At 40.3% G+C, this 26,240-nt stretch overlaps 1 protein-coding gene across 44 annotated transcripts in view; it reads right to left on the bottom strand.

The window, feature by feature from the left end:
- Positions 1 to 26,240, bottom strand: part of NRXN1 (neurexin 1) — a 1,068,408-nt gene that overhangs the window by 508,675 nt on the left and 533,493 nt on the right. For all 44 annotated transcript variants that reach the window (XM_070573944.1, XM_070573958.1, XM_070573931.1 and 41 more), the window contains 2 exons: positions 25,149 to 25,339; positions 3,148 to 3,321 (listed from right to left, as the gene is read on the bottom strand). In XM_070573944.1, the coding sequence (XP_070430045.1) occupies positions 3,148 to 3,321; positions 25,149 to 25,339 (365 nt within the window). The remainder of the gene's footprint in view (positions 1 to 3,147; positions 3,322 to 25,148; positions 25,340 to 26,240) is intronic.

The following is a 26,240-nucleotide window of genomic DNA, read 5'->3' as shown; positions in this document are numbered from 1 at the left end:
ATGTCTGAAAAGGAAAGGAAAGTGGAGGTGAAAGTACAATTTCTGGAAACTAAAGAAACAATAGAGGAAAGTGTTTAGATGCCTGGGCTGTCAAGTAAGACAAACTTGCATTTGAAGCTTCCATCGACCACTTACTACCTATGTGACCTTAGGAAGGTCATCTTACATCTCTGAGGATCAATTTACTTTTCTAAAAGAAGTCAGAAATACCTAATTTATAGAGTTTTGAGATTAACTGAAATAGCACATGTAAACTTGTCACCAGTGTTTAATCACTGGGAGCTTTAATAATTATTTCTTAGTTTATAATGCAGTTCTTCGGCTGAATGTTATGAGTTTATGCAACAAATGCCTGGATTAAAATTTTTTTCACCAATTTTATGTATGAAAGTTATCTTGACTCTGTATTGAGCTTAATTGAGCCTGATTATTGGTGGGTTATCAGTCTCTATTTTCTCTTATGTAAGCAGGAAAATGCCATCCCAAGCAGTAATTTTCAAAATGTGATCCTTGGACCAACAGCATCAGCATCATTTAGGAACCTGCTAGAAATGTAAATTCTAGCCCCCATCCAAGACCTACTGAATCAGAAACCCTGGGGATGGTGTCTGGTAAGTCAGATTTTAACAATTCTCCAGGTGAGTCTGATACTGGATAAAGTTTGAGAAACTTTAAAGGGACTCAGGCAAGGTAAGCTCCCTCCCCTAGCTAACATGTGTTGTATAAATAAAATCAGCTATTATCCACTAATATTAGTTGGAAAAGACAGGCAGCAAGTGATTATTGAGAGAAGACCAAGAACTTTTTACATGCAAGGGGCTTAGAGATTTGTAGGTCTTGTTGGGTAGGAACAATGAAAAATCTTGACAAGGTATTATTTGGTTATGTCAAAGTTATACTGTTTCTATTAATGTGAAAGTTAAGTGATTCCAATGTGATTTGGACTCAAAGTTCCATGAGACAACAATCTTTAGAGAGATAATTTATCAAGTATGTAAAATTTGATCACTAATCCAAAAACATTGTGTATCTCATCAATTATACCTATGACAGGCACACCTGAGATTATTCCTAGGAACCATAGAGGATACACATGATCATAAATTAAAAGTTGTTAATCTTGATGTTGGAATGAAAAAATCAGGGAAGTGTCAAGGCAGAAAGGCAGAAGCGTGGTAACATTCTAAGAATAAAGAAAAAGGGGGTAAAAGAGGGTGAGAATTATTAAAGGTCAGGTATTAAAGCATTCTAGACAAGGTAAGGAAGGAACCAATGTCTCAATCTACTGAATGATTTCAAACATTCCAACTGTAGTTGAAGGTTACCTAAGAGGATGCATAATCAATTATCTTAACCAACTTGCTTATTAGACTATTTGGAAAATAGCACCAAATATCATTTCTGTAAACACTCTTTCTCAGTACATCTTCCTCTGGTTAGTTTTCCCTTCCACCCACCGACTCACATCACGTGCCAGTGGTGGGGGGCGGGGTCATGCCCGTGTTTGGTTTTCTCCCTTGCGGGTGTTTAGATGTGAATGTGTCTGCTGCTCCCACCATTTCCTAGACGTGAGAAGTCATTTACCAGCCAACATGTAGAAAGCCCTATTTTTGAAAAATATTTTCAGAAGAGTTTGTAGTAACTTTTTTTTAATGTGCATATTCTTACTGATTAGATCACCTCCAAGAATCAAAGTTATGTACCACATTCTTGTACCTACCCATTACAGGGAATTTAGTCATTTAACAATTCTATTTCCTTTGCTAAATTTGTAAAGGAGAAAACACATAGTTTCCCTTTGTTTTACAAAAGTATATTATACCAAAATTTGAAATAAATAAAATAAATATGGCAATAGCATTAAAATGAAATTCAACAAAGACTTCTGTTAATAAACCTTATCATCTGGCAGGATGAAAACACATTTGATTTCACCTGACTTTTCAGGGAAATATATGTTGTAGAGAGAAAACATGTTTTCAAATAAAAAAAAATTCCATGTACTTAGGTAATTGCTAAACTTAATGACATTGTTTTGGCTGAGAAGAGATGATTCATAATCTCTTGGGGCACAGGAATTTACATGTCTTTCTCTTATACGAAATTTCCTTATGAATCTAAAATTTTCAAAATGGCCCAAACTGTGTTCAACATTAAAGGAGAAGCAGCAACACATTCAGAGCCACAAAATTCAGGATAATGTGATTAAATTACATTTATGGAGGAAGAATTGGCTCAAATAATCTGAGGTGTTGAAGTGAAAATTATCTAAAATGAAAGTAGCAATCAAAAAGTACTCCTACGGATCTTAGTCTGATAGCACAAAAGAACAGGAAGATACTTAAGCGCATTTCTGAAGTATGAAATATTAGCCTTGGGTAACAGAAGAAACCAATTTTTTTTTTTTTTTTTTTTTTTTTTTTTTTTTAAAGATTTTATTTTTTCCTTTTTCTCCCCAAAGCCCCCCGGTACATAGTTGTATATTCTTCGTTGTGGGTCCTTCTAGTTGTGGCATGTGGGACGCTGCCTCAGCGTGGTTTGATGAGCGGTGTCATGTCCGCGCCCAGGATTCGAACCAACGAAACACTGGGCCGCCTGCAGCGGAGCGCGCGAACTTAACCGCTCGGCCACGGGGCCAGCCCCAGAAGAAACCAATTTTTTGCTAAAACAAACTCATAATATCAGATGACACTTTTCCTGCCAGGTAGACACAAACCAAACAGTGATTTAAGAATGGGTATCTGAACTTTATTCTCTTGTTATATCCTATTGAATGTAGATTTCCAAAAAACAGACTCAAGTGGATTAATACTTCCTGGAGTAAATATATTTTTCCAGTTGAAATGAGTATTTATTTAATGTTATAAAGAAGTAGTGCAAAACTGATTGACCCACTAATTAGGTAAACCACAGAAAGCAAAGAAGCAGAAAAGAAGATCCATAGACACAGCTCCTGTTTTACATCAGGCAATAGTGTAGACTTGCAAACAGTCCAGAAAATTTAAGATTATAGGCTAAAAAGTTAAAAACATGAATAAGGATTTCTAAACCCTCAATGTGGGGTTAACCAGTTGGCAGAAATGAACTTTGCTGTTCTCATTTATAGCTGGAATTAGAATTATTTAGAGTGCGATAAAGATCTAGTACCTTCACATCCTCTCTCAATCTGTCCATTGCAGAAAAGAGCATCTGCGATGAGGTCCGGCAGGCGTCCATTTAAATCAACTGATGCCAGGCAGCCTTGAAAGCCCTCCTTGGCATGGACGAGTTTTGGCAAGGATTTGTATGTTTCTTTAGCCACTCCACCTATATACAAGTCACCTGTGGGAAGATCAAAGTTTTGGTCACAAAGTAACTCATCATTGACATTAAACACACAGTAGGACAGGAAAAAAAAAATAGTAAGATTTATTTTTTATTAAATTAATTTTAAAAACTAAATTTATAACTAGATATTTTCCTAAAAGTACAGAAAAGTAGACATGTTTGAATAATACATAAGCTCTAGAAGAGACATTTGGAAGCTATTTCCACAGAGAACTAAATGAATTCGATGCAGTTGTGGTCAAGTGGAAGGAACATGGGCTTTGGAGTTGCATATCCCTGCATTGAAATCAGAGTCCTAAGGTTATTTACCAACTCTATGGCTTTCAGCATGTTTTTCTTTTAGTTTTCCTCATCATTAGTAACCTCATTTCTAATATGGGAATGATAAAACCTAAGTGGGAACCATAGAGTTATGTGAAGATTACATGAAATAAAATATAGGAGGTCCACCAGAGTGAAAATATGTAGTAGATACTCAGGCAATAGGTGTTATTATCGTATCTACCTTCTCCTTAGAGAACTCTGGATCTTTCAGTTAATCAGAAGCTCAACAAATTCTCTCTAGCATCTAAAACTACCTTTTCTACTATGCTTAAGCCCATTATCCTTGCATGCACCTTTTATATTCACTAACTCACTCCCACAATAGTCTATACATACCTGAATATTACATCCTTTTTCAGGTATTTCTTTTTTTGGTAAAGTTATACCACTTTGAATTCTTTATGCTGCTCTGGAATCTGTTAACAAGTTATCAATTTATTCCTCCAATTTAATTGCAGTTTCTTCTTTTTTTCTTTTTTTGAGGAAGATTAGTCCTGAGCTAACATCTGCTGCCAATCCTCCTCTTTTTTTGCTGAGGAAGACTGGCCCTGAACTAACATCCATGCCCATCTTCCTCTGTTTCATACATGGGACACCTAAGGTTATTTAACAACTCTATGGCTTTTTTTTTGCCAAGCTGTGCCATGTCGCACCCGGGATCCAAACCGGGAAACCCCAGGCCGCCAAACCCCGGGCCACCAAAGAGAAACACGAGAACTTAACCGTTGCACCACGAGGCCGGCCTCATTCATTGCAGTTTCTAATGAAACACTTTGCTCTGCTTTGTCATCTTCTTGTCTCTAGGTTTGGGATTTCCCAACTTTACGGGCCACTATGTGAAAAAAAAAAAAAAGCTTGCAATCTATGTTCGATTCTGTTTCCTTTCCTGTCACAGATTATTCATCATATCTGTATGGTATTGAGTAGATGTAATTAATTGACTCTAGTAAACAGTCAACACAGAACATAGGCGGGGTTGACCCCAACATTCCATAATACACTGCTCCTGTTACAAATTCTAACATAGTCTATTTAGCTACTTCCCTGACTTTTCATTGTTATTTGAATTTCCTCTCTCACATTAACCATTCCATCTAACTTTCATGCCGCCTGATACCTTTCCCCATTGTAACACAAACCTCCTGCATTCCTAATGTTTACCTGGGCTCTCTTGTGTTGTCTTCACGGGATTTGGGAGCAAGGAGAACTGATACACATGCTGCTACTCATGCTGTTTGTTGAGTCATGAGTAACGAAGTCCTTGGTCTCTGACCCAGAAATCTTGTATCGTCTGCCAGCATCCACATAACAATAATAAGCTAATTTATTAGCTTGTAAGTAGGGTAAAATCAAACCATAGATGAAACACTCCTGAACTGTACTGATGAGTAAATTGGGCTTGCTTAAAGCCATTTAGCCATAAAAACTGAGAACTTGATTCCCTGACCTACTAACCAAAGCTCTAAGAATTACACTAGCATGGCCTTGATCCTGTATAATTTGTACTGAAGGTACTGGATTTGTTTACTTCCCCCATCTCTTAAACAAAATAAAATATCTAACTATCATTTTTAGTATTAAAGCATAGCATGTTTTTTGTGCTGAGATGCTATACTATTTTTGAAATACTATTTGATTTTTTTCTCCATATTTCCTTTTTCTCCTTAGTCTTTCCTCACTTAAATTTCAAGCCATTGTGTTTTAGTTGCCTCAGAGAAGGGATATGAATCAGAAACCAAAGACATAAAATTATCTTTCTGTATTTGAATCTTGAAAGCCTAGACTCTTAGAGGAATGAAATAGACAAAACATATAGGCAATTACATGAGGAGAGTAAAGGCCTCATAAGAGCAAGAAGGAGAGAAAGCTAGAGGAGAAGAAATGTGAACATAATCAGTGGTAAATGCCAAAAAGGGGACACAATGATCTAATTTGAGAGCTGAGCCCTGGTGAGTGTCAAACCTCAGCTAGTTTTAGGGAGTCTTGTCAATTTGTGTGCATTTCTTCCAGAGAACCCAGAGGCAGCAGTGAGATGCTGGGGAAGAAATGGCTGCATGGTGGATTTAGACAGGATGGGAGCTTAGGCAGCCTCACAGAACTTTCCATATTCCACCGCGGTATGGGAGCGACAGAACAATTCCCAGAGCAGCACAGAATTAAACAGAAAAAGACTGACCTGAAGGGGTCACACACACGAGAATGAAAATGCTGGGTAGCAATTCAGTGGGCGCCTGAACTGTGAGTACAAATATTCGAGACCATCTCCTGTGCAACCTCTCTCTACCTCCTAAAAGACTGGTACAATGGAAGTCTCCTCACCCCAAATAATTTAGACATAATCCTAGGGAAATAAAGGAACTAAAATTGCCTGAGATTATATTTTCCCTAATTTAAAAAGCCAGAGCTCATAGTAGAAACCAAGGTGTGTTATAGAAAAACAGAGAAAGTTACCTTTCTTGCACATCCTGGATTGTGGACTGAGATTTGTACCATATCAGTGCAAGGAAATGTGCCCTACATTCAGTTGTGGGACTAAAGGTGTTCAGAAATCCCCGCTCTCCTCCAGGCCTAATGAATGTAGTATTAGAGAACAGTGGGGAGTTGAATGAAGAATTCTTGGCACTGCTTCAGGCTTTTCACATGTAAAACTTAGTCCTGGAAGTTATGTTTGGGATGCTATCTATTTGATAACCAGTCTTCCTCTTTCTGATTTTAACCTCCTGGAGGAGACAGACTGTGTCTTTACTTGTTTTTGATTCTCCCATAGTGCCTGCGACTGGGCTATGAGCATGGTGGGCACTCAGTAAATATTGTCAGCCATCTGATGGATTGAGGTCACAGTAGAAAAGAATCAAGAAAGAAGGAAGACTGGTAATGCCAACATATGGGGAGAGAGCTAATTCTAAAATGCACTTACTTCCTTTCTCCACTTTCTGCCACAATCTTATTTTTGCCCATTGGAAAACTTATTTGCCTGAACACTTTTTTAAAGCTTATTGAAGAGAAGTAGTAATCTTTCCCTCGTGTTAGTAAAGAGCAGAAAATATTGATTCAAGCAGTGCAGGATACAACCCTCAAATATACCAAGGTGGATGAGTTTGGCTTTATAAGTAGAGGGCTCATTCTCATTTTCATTACTGAAGCTGCACTTAGCACCACCACTTAATACTGTCTTTATAAACTCTTCATATAGCAAATAGTGGTCTAAAGTCCCCTGGTAGGTTGCCATATGACGAGAACAAAGGAAACCCTTAAGTGGCCTGAGCTCTGTGTAGCATTAGCACTTCATCAAAGATGCAGCTTCTCCTTTTGATCCTTGGGGTGATGGAAGGAAAATGACCCATTAGCACTAATGGGATCTTGCAGGCGAAATCCTGAGAATGGGAAAGAGGATATGCTTTTTAACGACCCTGTGTGTGAACAAGAGTCTGAATGGGCAGCTACTAAGAGCCAGCTTCCTATGGACTTGAAGCCAGCTTGTGACCCCTTCTTTAAGCTATGAGTGGTTCATTTTTATTCATATTCTTTAGGCAGGCCATGTATGCAATTGACAAGGCAATGATAGAGTCAGGGCATTTTCAGCATAAAATGCAGATTACATTTATAAAGCTAGATAACGTCAAACATTTGGGGAGTGGGTTTTTTTTTTAAGAAATCTCAAGAATACCCTTCTCTTTAGCACTAGTGCATATATATATCTCTTATACATAATGGTCCTTTCCTCAAGAGTGTCATCTGCGGAATGATCTGAGGTGATATCACAAGCATCCATTCCCTGGGTAGTTGGGCAGTAATGTGTAAGGAATAGTGCTCAGGCTTTTTAGTCATATCTGGCTACAAACCCTGGCTCTGTCACTTACTGGTTTGCTCAGCGTAGGGATGTTAAGTTACATAACTTCTTTAAGAGTCAGATTCTTCAACCTATATTTAAGGCTGTGAGGATTACAAAATAGTATGTAAGCATTGGGTAGAAAGCATGCACTCAGCACATGATTGCTACTGGTGTGGCTATGTTGGTATGTCTGGTTAGGACTACATATCTACAGTGTATCTCATTCTATTTTGATTGCACTGGGAGATGCAGAAGAATGAGAAGTCCAAGTTGCCCCTTGTTTCTCGTATGACTGGAGTAACTTATTTAGAAGTCTTATTTTACTTGATTTACAGTCATTTGTGAACTTGAAGTGTGCCTCGCACTATATTATTAGCAGTTCAAAAGGCTCCTTTGACATATTCAGTTTGAAATCCAGCAGCATTGAACCTGGTAACAAACAGGACAGTTGCTTGATACATATCTTCTAATTTGGTATAAACAGATTAAGAGACACAAGACTTCTAGGAAGCCCAAAGGCCAGGTTGTAAGGTTTAGGCTAAATGTGTCTTATAAAATCAGAGAGGTAAAAGGCTTTTATGGACTTTGACTGTAAGGCAGGGCATCATGGAAGAGTTGAGACCAGAAAAAAGTGTACGATACATTACTTTGTAATGACATAAATGTAGGTGCCAGGCATGGGGGGACAGCACAGATATGCCATGAAGACAAAATGAACACCGCATTCAAGAAAGAGCATAAAAGGCTAGACTTTTGCTGGAAGAGAGGAGTTTTCAAAGAGACCGGGGTAAATAATGTTGGATAAGTAAAGTCGAAGGAAAGGCTTGAGTAACACAATAGAATTTATGACTACTGGATTAAAAAAAAAGACAATGAGAAGTTCAAAAATATAAGCCATTCAGGCTAGGAGACGAGGGAATTTGAAGCAGTAATAATTTGGAGAGAAGAGCTGAAGTTGCATTTAACATTAAACGTAGAATTGAGTAGGAGGACTCCTATGGGGATCAGATGATATGAACTCGGGGCTTAGGGAAGAGAGGTTGGGGCTGGGAGGCATGGTTTGGAGCCACCAACCAAAGCAGATAAATGAAACAGTGTAAGAGGTTTTTCTCTTCTCTTAAAAGAGACAGCATAAGGCAATTAGAACAAGGACACCAAGCTGTGCCTTACAGCAGCAGAATGCAAGTGTCAAAGCATAATTAGTTCTTTGACTCAGCTTTCCTGTTTATTCATATGTATTTTTTGGTGCCTCTTAAACATCTTACTTTCATTTTAATTAAAAAGAGCATACATAAAAAGGACAACTGCTTTGTAGATTCGAAAGGCTAAAACTCTAGGGAAACTTAAGGAGGCTTCTAAAATCTCTGATAAGTGACATTTGGGAAAAAAGCTGAAGTAATACACACCGTCTTACTTTCCTACTGGCTGGACTGGAGAAAGTACGATTCTGGAGGCTACGCTCTGAAAGCATTAGAATTTGAACAGCAAATTTGGGGACAACTCTAACTGTCCTCTCAATTCTTGTTGTGACTGGCTGATAGAAAAAGTGCAGTCAGCCTGGGCTAGTTCTGAGAGTTATTTATTCTGTGGGAAACATGCCCTCCCTTACCCGAGCAAACAAGCAAACTCTGGTCTCCGATTTGTATTATTATCTTCAACTTTAATCTTTTATTGCATATTCACAAATGAACATGTGCAGATCAGATCTTCACCTTATACCTTAATACAGTGCTTCTTTGGGAAACAAATTAAATCTAAACCTCTTTCTACAGCAGGAGTGTCTTGTCAAAAGAAAATCATCCATAATCCCTGGGGGAGAAGCACTCATTTATTTACTTTATGTTTTTATGGGGAGAATGCTGAAGTCACGATTTCCTGTGACTGCTTAGACAAATGATGTTAAATTACTGAAAGCAAAAGCATGGGAGGTCATTAATATCTCTCTAACACATTCGAGCTTAAGAGTAGGTACATGGAAACCTTTATAACAAACCACACATGGAACTGAACAACAAACATTCTCCAAGACCACGTCTAAGTTCAGAGCACACCTGCATTCAGTACTGAAGGCAAAGGTGGCTGGTGTTTTGCTCTGAGATACAAGATCTGCGTCATTAGTAGACCTCTATGAATAAGATCAGGTTAAGTTTAGAAACTCTTTGCTGAAGAGATGCTCAGTGGCCACCAGTTTGATTTATCAGTTATCCTTTCACTTCTATCCATCTTAGTCTTCCTTAGTACGTAAAGGGCTTAATCCTAGGACAATTTATTTTTATTTCTTTAGGAAATACCTATAAATCCTTCTCTTTGGGTTTATCCTGGCTAAGTTAAGCCTAAAATCAAAACATCATCTGTCCCCCACACTGGAAAACTACTTCGAGTCTTCTCTGTTTTACAGCAATTACATTTCTAGTCTCTCTGCTACCTAAATTGAAATTTCAAAATCATTTTTAACTCCATTCTATGTCTCATACCTTACATTCAAACTATTGCCAAGAACCGATGATGCAACTTTGCCAATACTTCTGATATTTGTCCCTCCATTTTCATTTTGTCTTCCAGTTCTTGTCTACCTTTCCCCTTGCACACCTTTCAAGCAATAATCCATTATCTGGTGTGCCTGACTCCATCCATCCTCCTCATCATACCATATCAGTCTCTCCACTGTGTGCTGATTCTTCAATATGTCCTTCTGTCTTCTAAGTAAAGCATAAGACTTAGGGGTGTTCAAGATTTTGAATTATCCTCTCAATAACTTATTCTAAACTTTGAATAATCTTTCCCCAATAACTTTTGCCAGACAGAGAATTAAGATAACATCAGTTTTTTCCCTATATCCTCGTCTTTAGCCAAACTGTATTTTTCATCGTTCGTCTGCTACTGCATGTTCATGTTGCTCCATCATTCTTCACAGTACACAGTACTTCTATCATGAATGCCTTTCCTCTTCCAATGTTTCATTTCAAAATCCTATCCAATTTTGGGGCCTCAACTCAAATTCCACCTTGTTAATATATTCCTGTTTCCCCAGTCATAGGTAAGTACGATCTTTGAATCTCCATAACATTTTGGACCTCTTTTCTGACAATTACTATTTCTTTCCCAGTTCTTTTGTGGATGTCTTATCTTCCCCTTATCCCATAAATTCCTTGAAGAAATGATCATGAGCTAAGCATCTTTATATTTTAATTTTCACTTAGTAGGCACTCTGTAATTATTTGTTGATTCATTGAAAGGATGGATAAATTAGCAGTTTGCATTCAATAAATAACCATTTAAACAATAAAGACATGAAAGTTTTATGAGTACACCACTCATATTTGTGCCTGGTTCCTTCCACCTGAGAAATAAAGAATGAAGTTAATTGTGGGGAATTTTTCTCCCACTCTCATCTTTCTTGAACACATAGGTGAAGCCATTCATTTCATTAAGAGAATTCAATGCAGTGGTGTTTTTTTGCATTCTGATAGAGTAATTCATGACCAATTTTAACTGACATATATTAAATTTACTTGTAGACAGAGGCAGACAAAGACAGAAGTACAGAAACAGTTTAGGGTATCAGTGTGTTAGTAATGAGGACCCATTCATGAGTTTTCCTCTACAGTTAAAATAAGTGCCAAAATCTTTACAGGAAATTAAATTTCAGCCTATCTTGGCCCTCTACCTTATTCTGTTTCTGGCCATTCTGTCATTCTCTGTTTGCCCCATATTCAAATATGACCTAACTCATGTGGCCTCCATATGTGCATTTCACGCTGTGGACACTTCACACTATTTATCCGAACTTTACCCCGTCACCCTGTTCCCATCACAGAAAGACATGTATTTACTGTTTGTGCCATAGAACAGAGCCAAACTGTGTGGACCCCTGATGCTCTGCCCTAGTAAATTTGGTAATCCCTGCATGCACTTCCTTTGGGATTGCAGATGGCTAACTCGGTCCAGCCTCAGGGCCACCACTCAAGGACTCCTGGGATTAGAGCCCTCCTGGTCTGTTGCTACCATCTCTTAGCTCCTTGTCAGTCACAGCTATTCCTGATCCTACAGCAGGCTCCCACGACCAACAGTATAATGTTTTCACCAGAAAGACTTTGAATTTCACAATAATCACTGAGATAACTAAATTTAAACATACAGAGCCCTGTGTGAGAGAGAGAGGGCCTCCTAATTGCTTTGAGTCCTTGGTAATCAGTGTCAAGCATTTGAATGGTCAAAACCAGAAAAGATAGCTCTGACTTAGTCATTATAACAATAACTGACACTGGTGAAATACACTAAACTTTATGGAGCACTTGTACATGTGTTGTTTTATTTGTTTTTTGCCTCGTGAGCTACAAAAGAAATAAAGGTTATCATGGACACATGTCACAGATGAAGTCACTATGACTCAAGGCTGCAACGCCAAAAAATGGCAGGATCATTACCAAAATATGGTGATTCTCACTTAATCTGCACTTGTTTACACACTGTATAGTGCAAGCAGCAAGTGGCCAATTTGTACAGCTCCACAAATAACACAGGATATTTAGGAGTATCTTGGCCAGTGGAGAAAAGTAATGATAATAAATGTTAACAGGAGTCCAAGCAAACTGACACAGATTCTGGGGACAGTGGGAGACTCATCTGCATGCTAACAGAGTAATCTCATAAAGACAAAGTCAGTTTGCTTCCATAATCATAAATATTAGATATCTAAATCCTGATGAGTAGGCAGAATTCTTATGACTCCCAAATTTGATTTTTAGATATGGCAGCCACTTTTCAATTGCCCCTCAAAAAGAGATAAGTAGGATGCCTGCATTCATCCATGGCCCAACCTAATAGCTGTGTGTGAACAGGTGGGGGGACGCCAATAAGATTTGAGTGCAGACCTTAACGTTTTCCTATAGTGAGCCTTTGGTAGTTACCACTGACATCACGTTTACGGACAGGACAAAAAATGCTGTCAACATTCTGAAATTTCTGTTTCTAACTGATATTTTTGAAATAAAATTGTCCAAAGAAGTACAAGTTTTTTTTTTTTGAAGTATGAATGTAAGACTTACAACATGAAGACAGATTTTGTTGTGTGTTTGGCTAACAGACTGTGAGGGAAAGTTGGTGGGCATGTTAAATGGGAAATAATTAAGTGAAATTGCTATGGAGGTGTGTGTGGTAATCCATCTTCTTTTAAACCCACTCTATGTCAGTCTCACCATGGCAGATGGGGTGAGAGTTCAGGAATATAAATTCATGCCAAGCTAACCTCATCACGTGGCTTCGTAAATTTACCTTTAGGTGAAAACAGGGTTCAAATATTTTCATTCTTTTTCCTTTTTCCCCCATCCAAGTGACAGCCAGTTTCGATCCCTTAGACATCCTTAGCAGCAGACACTTCTGTCACCATTGCATGTTTCATTTCCCACTCACTGTGCAATACTCTCTGGGATGGCACACAGCACACAGAGGTTCCAGATCTCACAGACATTGTTACACTTTACACATGCACAGTGCCTCGGTTTAAAGGGTGCTTTACCATCTCTTACTCGATCTGATCCTCATTCCAACTCTTCACAATACGCAGGAAGTTATCATTATCTCCCTCTGACAGGTGAGCAAACTGCCCCTCTGAAAAGGTAAGTTACCTGCCCAAGGTAATATGGCCAGGACCAGGAGAATGACACTGGCACCCAAGCCTCCCACTCCCAGGCCACCTCTTACCCACTGCACCACACTGCCTCCTATTTTTACCAAAAACCTTTCCAGGGACGAGAACAGAAGAGGTTGGAGGAGTTTAGAAATGACTGTTCTGGAAATTAACAGAGACTTACTAGCAGACTAGGAAGAGGCCCCATGGAAACCTGACATCTTTCCTGAGTAGCTTGAGTAGCTCTAGGTAACAAACTGGCTTTCTTTTTTCAAAATAGCATTTCTTATTTTAAAAAAAGAAAATTTTTCCTATTTCAAAATAAATGAGCATTTATTTGGGGTGGGGAAGATCCAGTGGTATACAAGGTAAGGATGAAAGAACAGCTCTTCCCCAGAATAATGGCCTGTTTAATGCAGGTCAAAAAGTGGCACCTGCTCCCAACTTAGATCTACAGCATAAAAGAGGGTAGAGCCAGCAGGAGTTTACTGGATAGCTCGAAAGGACAAAATGACACAAAGCACGCAAAACATTTCACAGATGTTGCCAAAAAGCTTCTAAAATATTACGAGCTTCATAGAGTCAAGAAAAAAACTCTTATTTTTTCTTAAGTATTTGAACTTTTCTGTATTTTTTCTCAAAAAAGGAATTCCTTCTGTGCCTGAAAGATGGAATATTCTCAATTAGGTCATCAAATACCGCTGGAATACTATAGTTCCCTGGGGTATGTCTCCAACTACTTTGTTCTTCCAATATTTAAATTATTCTTAAGGAGAAATGCAAATACTTAACAGCAATGATCAAAAAGGGGTGCGGGGAGGGGTGGGGAATCTTCCCTAAAGGCTAGGAAAACGGAGGGCTTTAATAGTTGAATGGATGGCAAATAGCCTCCTGGTACAGCTGATGATTGATTGACAGGCCAATCTCCAGTCATCCAACCAAGTACTATGTCTGCCTGGGCCTGGTTAAGCACCCACAAATGTAAATGTTCTATAGAATACATATTAAGGAGATTAGGCAATTAAAATTGTTGGCTGTACTGTTTGAGGAAAACTTCACGGGTTAAGGAGATAGAAACATATAGATTCTATGCAAGGCATATGGATGGAAGAGCATGTGGAAAGTGAAAGTAAAAATATCCAGTTCTCTCGCAATTACCAGAAGGGAAATTTTCAGCCCCTCAGCCCTGAAAGTGCAGCCCATTCCCAATGCTGTCATTTCTATTCTGCTGCCACAGGCTGTTTAAAACTTTCTTAATATGTCAAGTCCCAGTCCTATACCCCCCAACTGCAGGGAACACAAATCAAACTTTCTACTACAATGTACAATGTAGTCATGTACAAGTTTGAAGAACTGAGTTTCATATGGAGGAGGAAATATTTTATTACCTGACTTTTTTCCCTAACATTAAAATAAGCTAGCTTTCATTCTAGATATTCAGAGGAATCCCTTCTAATATGTTGGCAAATACTTATAGTAGTATTTAAATACTTCTATAAACCTGGGTTCAAATTCTATTTCTAGGCAACTCATTAGCCTTTCTGAGTCTCCATTTTCTCTTCTATAATATGGAAGCACTAATATCTCACTCAGCTAATTGTTGTAAAGATTAAGAGACTGTACCTGTGAAATAGAATATCAAAGTGAAGTTCTGACTGAAGTGCCAACACAACAGACATCAGATAATGTGCGTCTGAGACAGTTACCCACGTGTGAAACACCAGAGACAAAGGAAATGATAAAATACTGGTTCTTAGCTCTTGAATCCCTCCTCAGTTACACCAAGGACATAATAATAATAATAATAATAATAATAATAAAAGGGCTGAGAAATTGGAAAGAAAGATTTCTAAGAATATTTTTTGAGGTAGGTCTTACTGTGCAATAAGTTTGCACTACTGCTCCTAAAAAGGGGACTATGTTCCAGCCCTAAGCCTGGCAAGAAGGCTCTCATGAGTAGAAAGTTTGCTTTGTGTTCCCTGCAGTTGGGGGGTACAGGACTGGGACTTGACATATTAAGAAAGTTTTAAACAGCCTGTGGCAGCAGAATAGAAATGACAGCATTGGGAATGGGCTGCACTTTCAGGGCTGAGGGGCCAAACGACGCATGGAAAGTTCTCATGAGTAGACAGGGGCCCCATGTGCAGTGAGAGCAAGCGAGGCAGGACTGCTGGGAGACAGAGAGGACCCCAGAAGTAAGAGGCTGCGTGGAAGGAACAGGAGGCATGACCACTCCACACGGGTTAAGGTCAGGAGTTCCTGGCAGAGAAGCCTTGGATGAAGCCAGGAAGGTACCATGGGGGGAGGAGTGAACTTGAAGGATCTGTCAGACCAAGAGTTCAAAAGTCAGATGATGTCCCTAGTGAAGAAGCTGCAGGAAGACAACAGTAGGAAGGGACAGAGCTGAACAGGCGCCTTCCAGTGCCCACATCTGGCCAAAGCAGACGACAGCCCCAATTTTCAGTTTTGATTAATAACTTAGATGAGCCATTTTTAAAATGTTCAAATTAAAATTATCTTTTATAATGTAAAATGATTATAGAATTGTCTTAAAAGAGAGCCCAAACATTTTTTCCGAGCCAGCATATGGTACAAATCCCTCAACACAATACATTTTCAAGTGATGGCTTGAGGCAAAAAATGATATTGTAGCTTGATTATATGAGAACATCATGCTTATTTAATTTAATAATTTCATATATAAACCCTTAACACAGTGTCTGACATATGGGTACTCAACAAATGAGATTACTTATTGAGTTAATAATCATGACGAGGATGACAATAATGAAGGTAGTTTATTATAATACAGCTCTGAAAAGAGAACAAAGACAGTTTGACACAGAGACACTCAGTTGTACAGACACCCTGTCACTGTGTGTGCTTCAAACTTGTGTCCCAGCAAAAGTAAAAGTAATTATGTTGCAGACCATCAAGTTTCTCAAAAATAGATGGAACCATGCATGTTAAATTTATAAATGCCAAAGGTCTGCTGTGTTATAGAGTACATTACTACAGAACCTTAAAGTGCCGGAAGAAGTCTTTTTACAGTCCCTGAACTCTGAGGGCAAAGCAGTGGTGGGACAGCGAAGTAGCGTGTGTTGAGGGGGAAGAAGCGAGTGAGGGCAGGAGGGGGAGGAGGGAACCTCATACAGCCTGGCTAGGAAGGGTTATAAGCAACCTCTAAGAAACCTGGGAATGCTGGATGAGTGATCCTGTCTCAGGATAGTTATGGGAAAGTGGCCTAAATATTGCCAACTAGTGGCATATCCAGGTGGGCCTTACAAGCCCTGACTCCTTGAGCTTTGAAGAATACACTGGCTGATCCTGTGCATCATTGTGAGAATTAAATGAGATCCCATGTGTAAAATATTTATAGTGCAAGGGATGTGATAAGCCCTCAGAAATGGTTAAAATAATCATTATTACTATTTAATATTACTATCATTAACTGTTTAGGTGAGATGGTTAAGCTTTAAGCCTTACCTTAGTTTCATCATTTGTAATATGGGGCTAACTACAGCGACCTCACCAGTTTGTCATGAAAATTAAAAAGAAAATATTCATAAATCTCTTAGCTAACGATTAGTACAGGGTAGAGGATGATGAAGATGATAGGGATGTACTTTGCCTAAGGACACACATAAAACAAACGGTCGAGATGCTATTTCATCCAAGTCTGTCTCACCCCAAAGCTTGTGTCCCTTAATTACAATGCTACATTGTTTCTTGCATTATTCTTAAGAAAAACCACAACAATTAATTGTGAAGGCCAATAAAGGGCCTCTTTTAAGAGCACACACACAAAACCACATTACTGTGATATTTACAAGAAAGCCTGACTGACTGAATGTGATTCTTGAGGCAGCACTAGAAGTGCTCTCCAGAAGATGAAAATAACAGGCGAACAGCAGCTCAGGGCCATTCAAATTACGCTTCCGTACAGGAATAAAAATGGCGGAATCAGCTTTGAAGCGTCTCTACAGTAGTAGGGGTGACTTCGTACTAAGCCCACCCAACTTTCAGTTTATTTTTGTAATTCTGACCTACAGCTCAAGAGGAATTGGTTAGGATCAGGGGTAGAAGCTAGTTTTCCTCTGAGTAATGGTGAAGGAGGCTGGAGCCACATTATTACTAACTGAAATGGGACAACTGTCTGAAAATAATAGTGATATTTACTATTGGGATCTAGAATGAACAACTGTAACATTACCCAGATGTCAGCCAGATCTCTCTGTCATTTATAGATCTAGAGGAGACTGGTTTGAATCTTTCCAACTCCACAAAGGATAAAAATCTAGGGTTCTCCTTCCCCCTGGGTTTCCTGTGAATTCCAGGGAGCCTCTGACTTCTGCTTCTGCTGCTTCTGACCCCAGATCAACACAGTCTCTATCCCCACTCACAAAATAACTTTGTTCACTCAAGCATCTATGAGTTTAGTCATCTGAACATTTTGGTGCCATGCAATGCCCAGTTTTCTACCATCTTTATGACTGTAGCCCCAAACCCAATCCCTGGTATAAGCAAGGCAAACTCATCCCCTTGATTTTTGCATAGCAGCTTAAAGATCACCTTCTGGAGCCCTCAATGGCTCCACCTATACCCCAAGTAGCCTGTACAAATATTTCTTCAAACAAATCCAGAGCAATCATATTTGTACAGTGTGACCCTGTCTCCTATTTATTTTCCCAAGAATTCAGCAGTAGGACTCCTAAACTCAAGTGAGTCTCTCTTGGATATGTGAATCAGTCAGGGGTGGAAAGCCTGGTTTGGGGAGGCCAAGTTTGTCCATGCTTGTGAAAGCAGAGAAAGTCAATGTGCAGAGAGGGAGAAGAACAAGGAAGTGATCATTGGGAAGCCAAGAGAAGGCAGCTCACAGCTCCAGCTGAGACCGGGAGAGGAGAAGAGTCTGGTTTGTTGCTGACAGTTTTCCTGAATACGGATCTCATGAGGCCCAGCGTTAAACTTCCTCTTTCTTGCTATTGGGTTCTTTGATTGCTATACCCTGCCCCCTCTCACTTGTTTCACTTAGATTAGTCTCAGTGGGTTTATGCTTCTTGTACCCCAAAGACCTTTGTCTAATTCTCCCCTCAGAAAAAAAGAGGGAGGGCTGAGAGCCATGAAAACTCTGAAGACTTAAGTCCTTCTTGAGGGAGAAAGAGGTTGCCAAGCTCGCTTTCCCAGATGATGCTGACATAGGGAGCTCTTGATGAAGAAGCTCAACCTTTAAGAAGACAGCTCAACTTCTTTCCTGACATTCCCTGAATAGGAACGAGCACCCAAGGCCTAGCTATGATGGGGCTGAGGTCTTCTGAGCAGTCACCTGGCCCTTAAGAGCCCAGCTCTGAGCACCAGCAGGCACTTTCTCCTCCACAGCATAAATGACACCAGCTTTAAGAGCTCACCTCATCTAACCACCACCCCACTGACACATGATAAACTGGCACATTGTCCAAAAGGCACTTGAGCACTAGATTCAGCTTTCCTGGAGCACACACCTCACTGTGGGAGGACTGGGGAAAGCTATTTTTCCTGGAACATGACACCCTCATAGCTATTCCAAGCATGTAAGTCGAGGCCTGTGGCTGTCAGAGCTTGGCCAGTGTCCTGGGTGAACAGAAACCAGCATCACAACATGAAGTACCTCTATCACCTGCCCCAGTGCAACTGCAAATGGGAAGGGGTGGGGTCTTTAAAGCTGCACCACAAATAAAAGGCCGATAGGACCCACAGTCTCCATCCTGCGCCTGCGGCCGACCACACAAATAGTCTTCTCCAGGGAGTCCACAGAAGGTCTCAGCTTTGTTTTCAGTATGTTGTCCCAAGCTGTCACTAGTAGTCAACTGAGGCTGATATTAACAATAAAACTGGTTTTCCCGGGTCTACTGTAAAGTGTTGAACTAGGAATTAGAAGACTAGATATGGAACAGTAACTATGTGCCTGGCTGTGCTAGTCAATCTATCCTGACCACGTTTTTCTTATCTATGAGACCAGATTGTCTCCAAGATCACTTCAGGCTCTAAATGCCTATGATCCCAATGGTGGGAAGAGAAATTTCAAAGAATAGAGTTGGAGGGAGTTGGAAAACTAAAATAGAAAAAGTATGCCCAGTGTAGAAGAGATTCCAAAACAAGTACAATGGGTATACAAAGGAATATAAAGAAAAAGAAAACAGAGTTGTTGGTAAGGAGCAAAGAACTTAAACTCTGCTGAAGTCATGTAAGCTGGTCCAAGGGTTACAGGGAAGCCAGAGAAAGAAGTTCCAAGGCAAATGTTGGACAGCAGGTCCAAGAAAACTGGACATGGGAAGGAAATGATGTCTCACTGGAAGTCGGGGTGAGAGTGGGATTAAAACAAACTGACAAAGGCCTTGTAGTAAAGAGAACAGATTGAGACTGATTTCTGCAAACCTGGGAATTCAATGCAGACGTCAGGAGAGAAACAATAGTTTCATATCGTTAATTGTCTTTCAATTCTTGTGTGGGAAATGGAGTAACAAAAATGTCAAGTCTTACTTTTATGTACTTAGAGCCTGATTGTGTCTGCTCTGTACTAGACAATTGCCTCCAAAGTGCTCTCTTTCGTGAAGCCTCAGCCCATCCTCCACACCAAAGCCAGAGGAATGAGTCTCAAGTGCACCGTGACTCCACTCTCCTGCTTACAGCTTTCTAATTCCCCACCACCAGAACCTTCTGGCAGGACATTCAGGGTCCTTCTGAATATGCAAATCAGTGTGCTCCCTTCTGAGAAGCTACAGAGAGCCTTCCAGCCCTCAGCCTCCTTCCAGGGATCATCTTTTAGGTCCAAGTTTTGTGCGGTGCCAACCTACCTCTGTATTTTGAAAATGAGACACAGGGGAGAGTAGACAGAAGTGGAAACGCACACAGGAACAAAAGCAATAAGTAGAAGTCATGAGGCAGAAGAAGGCAAGGATAGGAGAAATCAGGGAGCAGAGAAGAGAGGAGAGAGAAATTATCCAAGTGGAAGTAGACACATAGAGGGAGGGTCGGTGGCAGAGACTGAGTCAGGGAGTAGTGGATGTGTGTATCTGGGGAACACCTAAGAGGGATGCTCTTGGGATCCCAGTATGACAATTAGAACAAAATTCTTACTCCCTGCATGGCCTCATTGTTCAGCAGCTGAAAGGATTTCTTGTCTCTCCTACTTCCTAATAGAGCCTTAAAATAATCTCCCATTAACTGAAGTAATGTGAGTAAATCTCTTTCCCTCATAAACTGAAAAAAAAAAAAAAAATCTAATAAAGATAGCCTAACCAACGAACAGGACAACAGGAGCCTGCCTCCATTTTCAATGCCGTCTCCTGCTTTAAGGCTAAGGTCAATGTCAGACTCTTTGAAAGTGTCTTCTTTGAGTAAATTATCTGGGCAAGGCCAGTGGGCTATCAGGTGTCACGTGGCTGAATGTACAAAGCTTGGGCATATTTAAACATGATCAGGGCTCTGAAATAGAATCTGGATCACTGCAGTGCCACAGCAGTGATGTGTCAAATAGCAATATTTTAGGGTAGAATACGTGTTAGATTCAGGATTGGAGACGATATGTAGCTGAGTCATAGAGACTAAGATCAAGAAGAAAAGAGCAAGAATACTGGTTATCTTCAAATCTTTCCCTAGAGATTGAATATACTTGAAACAAAGGCCCAGGTTGGGTTTTCTCTGATTAGGGGAGCTCTGAGTGGCTTGGGAACAGGATAAACAATAGCTGGTGGTTGCTTTCAAGGTAAAACTTAAGGAGGGATATGAAGAGCATTAACAAGCTGATAATGGTCTTGGTGGTAAGAAAGGAAGAGACAAGATTGGTAGACAGCAGGAGAGCTCACTCAAAGCCCTTGGGGGGCAGGAATTTGGGGTATGAGAGAGAGAACAAAGGGCAAAGTTCTGCCTGGGCTGACCTAGATGTGGCCTACAAATGAATCATTCAGTTTTGCTAAGTGGCCACCTGAGGGCACTCTATCCTATGCACCTGAGAATCTTCAACGTTTCCCCCATCAAGTAAACTATCCTGGATTTGCTGAAGGATACACTTAAGAAATGCCTTATAGAAGGGTACCCAGGGAAGATAGGGCCAAAGACATTGCTCCTCCCTGTCTTTGTTCTTGAACTAGATTAATGAATGAGCAAGACTGACCTCAATTCAAATTCCTGGGTAATTGCAAGGATTAAATAAAATAACCTCATTTAAATCTATTTAGGCTTTAGTAGGGAGTCAATAAATATTAGCTCCTTCCCATATACATATACATACAAATATACAAATTTGCCAAATTCAGAAACAAGAGAAGGAACATAAGGAGGAATCAGACCAGCCCCCTATCTCGCGGAAGAGGGCAGGATTCAAAGTTCCACAATGAACCCACAGCTGTGCTGGGGAATCATTGCAGAGAGCAAATTTACGCTGCTGTTTTCCTTGCATGTTGCAGCTTGTACATAATAGCCAGAGGGAATAGAACATAAACAGCTGGGAAATAAAGATGAACGCAAAACTGTACCAGCAGGGAGAGACATACAACCCCCTGAGAACACGGCAGTGTCACGAAAGATAATCCGAACAAGGTCACCTGTGTGGAATTCCTCTTCTCAGAGGAAGATCACTAGACTCCTGCCCAGTTTGACCAGTTCCGTCCAAGTTGAGGTGGGGAATGGGATACGCGGTCCCTAGCTTTCACATTTCTACACTTAAGTCCTGTCTATGTAATGAAATAGAGCCACAGACAAAAGCATTCATTATTTAACAGGCTAACTGTGGAATTTTAGTTGGCCGAAGACAAAGAACGTCTGCTTCCCAGTGCATGTGGAGCCTGCTGAAGTTTTCTCCCCGCCTGAGTCTGAAAAGCAGGTTTTGCGGCCTTATGCTGCCCTCTAGTGTCTTTTTAAGGTATGGTAACATGAGAAATAAAAATGCAATAATCCTGAAGTAACAAACGCCACTTTGGCACAGGACTGGTAAACTAAAACAAAACAAAAGCAAAATTCTAAAATAAAAGCAAAATTAAGATTTTTACTTGAATTAAAAAGTAACTTAAATTTGGCCTCAACTATAGACATTGCGTTCTTTCAGGACTCTGAAACACATGGCGTCCAGATTAGCAAGCACTCTTTAAGAACATAGATGGTTGTCATTCCCCGCACACCACTCTGAAATGATTACTGCCTCACTCTGTCTGCGGTGGGGTCCAGAAATCTGCATTTCGTGAACGCCATCACATGACTCTGATGTAGTTGCTTGACGTTACTTTGAGAACTAAACATTGTCTCAATGACTTTAAGCAGAGTGTAGAATAAATCTGCTAATTTTCTTTTAATTCTATAAGGGTACAGCTCCTAGGCAACATACACATGAAACAAAACCACTGACCCAAGTAGGTCACCTTCACTTTGCCTGCATGTAGAGTGGCTGAATCATACACGACTAGCACACAGAGAAAATAACCTTGCTCAATGCAGAGTGGAGAGTTCATGTCATTCTCCTATCTCAATAAGCCCCTCTACTTGCAGTGGGCATCCAGGAGAAACAATGCCTAGTGCCTCTTACTCATCCTTCAGACGTCCCTTAAACATTCCTTCCTCTAAAAGTCTTCCTGGTGCCCCCAGATTAGTTTCAATGCCCTGATGTCTCTCCAGTGTATCCTGTTCTTCTCTGTCCTGTAATTGTTCCCTCAACTTTGGTCTTCTTCTTGGGACAGACAGCTTTTCATTACAGGAATCCTGCCGCCTTCTTTGCAACTGTGCTCTCCACTCTTAGCACAGTGTAAGTGCTCAGTAACTTCTCTTTATCTGACCACTGCCCATGGTCACACACACCACAAGGTGGTGATGGTGGCAGCTACAGGGATGTCACGCCTTGCAAGCATGCTCTCTCTCCTCAAGCTCCCTCTAGTTGACGACACAAATAGCAAGAGGCCTTCTTCGAGGTGATCGTTGCCATTGGATCACACATCCAATTTACAAGCCCACAGCTTTGGTTTTTAAGTTTTAATTTTGGGAACTTGCTCTCACTTTTTGGCATAGTCTGGTAAGTCCATAAACATGAAGGAACGCCATGAGGTAAAGGAGGATAGTCATTAGTACAGAAACTCCTTATTCACCTGGGAAATTCACCTCAAATTTAAATTGTGTGTTTTTATTTATTTATTTATTTATTTTTTCTTTTGAGGAAGATTAGCCCTGAGCTAACATCCGTGCCCATTTTCCTCTACTTTATATGTGGGACGCCTGCCACAGCATGGCTTGCGAAGTGGTGAGAGATTCTTAGATTTTTAAAGCCCTCCCTTCCACCAGAAAGAATCCTATACCATGACTGCCTCTTGCCCTCACTTCTTTTTTTTTTTTAAACTGAAGAATAAGCAAACATTTACTTCTCAGGAGACAGTGTCCTAACTGTCCAGCGAGATCTAACCCACTGCTTGGCATGGTTCCTCTGTACACTCAGTGTGCAGGTCTGTGCATGTCACGTACTTCAACCAGCCACGAACTGCTTCTTTTCCAGCCACTGTAGTCTTAGACATAGTGTCCATCGTTTCTGGTGAAGCTTACTTATGCTTACAGAGGTCTCTCCCCACACAAACAGGACACCCTTTTGCTTTAGCTTTGGTGGCTGGCACAGCCAGCACATCTAACATCACAATCTCTCCCTTTCTCTTGACAATTGCTACCTGAGTCTGTTGTGCAAAACAGGAGCACCCACAAAATAGGGACAGAAAATGCACTCCATTGACTTCATTCAGAGAGAGGAAAGAGCAAGAGGTTTAGCCTGTTAAATAGCATTTACTTTGGATTTCATTTCACTCTTTGAGCTAAGCTATTAGATTTGTGTGGGCACAAACAGGATCTCTTTGAAGTTAACAAGAGGCCCACTTTGAAAGAAGGGAGACAGCCATTACCACACATTTTATGTTTTAGACAAATATAATCCCGGGGTTGTAAATACGTTCTGCAATTACAGAAAGCGAAACACTTTTCTTTCTTCTTTCACACTATTTAGAAAGAACATTTTACTCTAGAAAGAGTTCTGTTGGATTTTCTCTTTTCAGTTTTCTAACTCCCCCATGTATTTACCTTTTGAATCAAAGGGAAAGATCCCATTAATATAAATGAACAGCTCTTGCAAGCAGAAATGAGACCACAGTGACCCCCGCAGGGCCGGGGAAGCCATCAGGACGGCACAGACCCAGTAGTGGAGGGGCCGTGTGTCAGCACTGGGCGTATGTGTCGCTCCACTGGACCAGCTGTTTTATCCCTGGGCAAGTCACTCAAAGTTCAGATTTCCTACATTTATGATAAAATGCTAATAATACGTTGTCCAATGCTTGTTGTAGTGTTAAGTGAGATGGGATATGTGGATATGTTCTTAATGAATCATAAAGGCCCATTCGAATAGAAACTTCTGTTATTTTTTCCTATTACTGACATGTTTTCTAAGCATTTTGTGTTGCTCATCTGAGAAATCAAGTATCAATAAGGAAGGAAAAAGTCTGCTAAGGCTTCCTCAGCAGCTGGTGAAAGAAGCATTCCCACTGGTCTGTGCATGTGGAGGGGGCGGAATTCGCTGTTGGATGCGTGGGTACAAGCCAGGCTCAGACCCCTGTTGATCAGAGCATCTGTACGTGTCTAGGAAATGTCAGCAAGGAAAGAAAACTGACATCTCTGGAAGAAACTCCTTAGGTATCTGGTTACCTTGACTCCAAATCTATTGGAAACTGTAGGGACTAAAGAGATTTGCAAAAGCTTACTTTTCTTTATTATATCAAGACTGAGAATACGTTTTTTTCACTCTTTAAATTTTAATCATGCATGCACTCTTAGGTGTTGCATTTTTCCAGCTGCTATTAAAAATATATATGTTTCTGCCACATTAAAGGGGGAACAGAGGCTTGTGTGTTGTATTATTAATTATGGGCTGGAAATGAAATTCTGGTCAGTCTTTGCAGAAGACACACCACCCCCCAAAGCACAGGATTTGCCATGTGAGTGGAGACTGTGGGGCGAGGCCTGCTACTCTGACTCAGAGGCACTTACTCTTGAGGTCCAAGTTCCTGGCTCCCGCGGTGATTTGTGTTGTGATTTTCGTGTCAATCTTCACCGTGTGGAGATTGCTGGTGTCCCTTGATATCATCACGTTGTGCCACTGATTGTCATTGAGAGGTTTATTTGAGCTCCCTTTGATGAGGTTAGCACCATTTCCCAAATCAAACACATAATGTAAGTACCTGGGGAAAAAAGAGAGGTGGGAGAGCGCCATCACTGTTTGAATTTTCAGTGGAGTCAAACTAGATATGAGAAATGGAGGTCCCCCCCTCGACAGTTCCACGCTTGCTAGAAGTCATGAGAGTGAGTTGTACAGAAGCTCGGCTAACGAAAAGATAAGAAACACTACTCTGTTTCAACAAGGAGGATCATTCCTTGTCTTCACTATAGGAAATAGTGAAAATTATTTTTTAAATCATGGTCTACATTCTACTTTATGACTTTGGAAGGTAAATATCTTTCACTACTGGTTCTCGATGTCCAACACCCCCTCCATCCTTTGCCAACCACACTGAACTGGCAGTTCTTCTCAGCTTCTCGCACCTCCCTCCAGCTTAAATGCCTGTTTCTATTAGGGAAACACGGCCTCATCCTTCAAGATGCAGCCCAGGTGTCCACTCCCTGCCTCAAATGTTTTTATAATTTCCCTAAAGACTCTGCTGCACCTTTGTACATGATCATCTTAGGAAACTTTTCATAGAGCTTTTCGGCTTTATTTATGTGTTCACTTGCATCCTCTAGAGTTGTGTGTTCACATGCGTGTGTGTGGCTCTGGATTGGTGGAATCTGAGATGTGCATGAGGTGGCAAGAAACATATATTAGTGCCTGGCAATAATCTAGCCCATTGTAAACATGCAACAAGACTCACTGAATGTACAAATGAATACCCACATCAATGAAAAGGCATCAGATTTTCATTACAGTTTCAAGGAAATTTCACAAAAATCTTTCTAAATTCTTCAAGGAACTCATATAGAATTAAGCTTGAGCTAAATGGGATTTTGCAGAATTGAAGTAATCTTGTTACTTGAATTAGCTATTTAAATTAGCACAAATTAGCCTACAAATCTGTAGAAATTCTT

The sequence above is a fragment of the Equus przewalskii genome, chromosome 14 (genome assembly GCF_037783145.1).
Source record: "Equus przewalskii isolate Varuska chromosome 14, EquPr2, whole genome shotgun sequence".
Taxonomy (NCBI): Eukaryota; Metazoa; Chordata; class Mammalia; order Perissodactyla; family Equidae; genus Equus; species Equus przewalskii.
The sequence above is the reverse complement of the archived record's forward strand: the minus strand, read 5'-3'. Positions and strand labels throughout refer to the sequence as shown.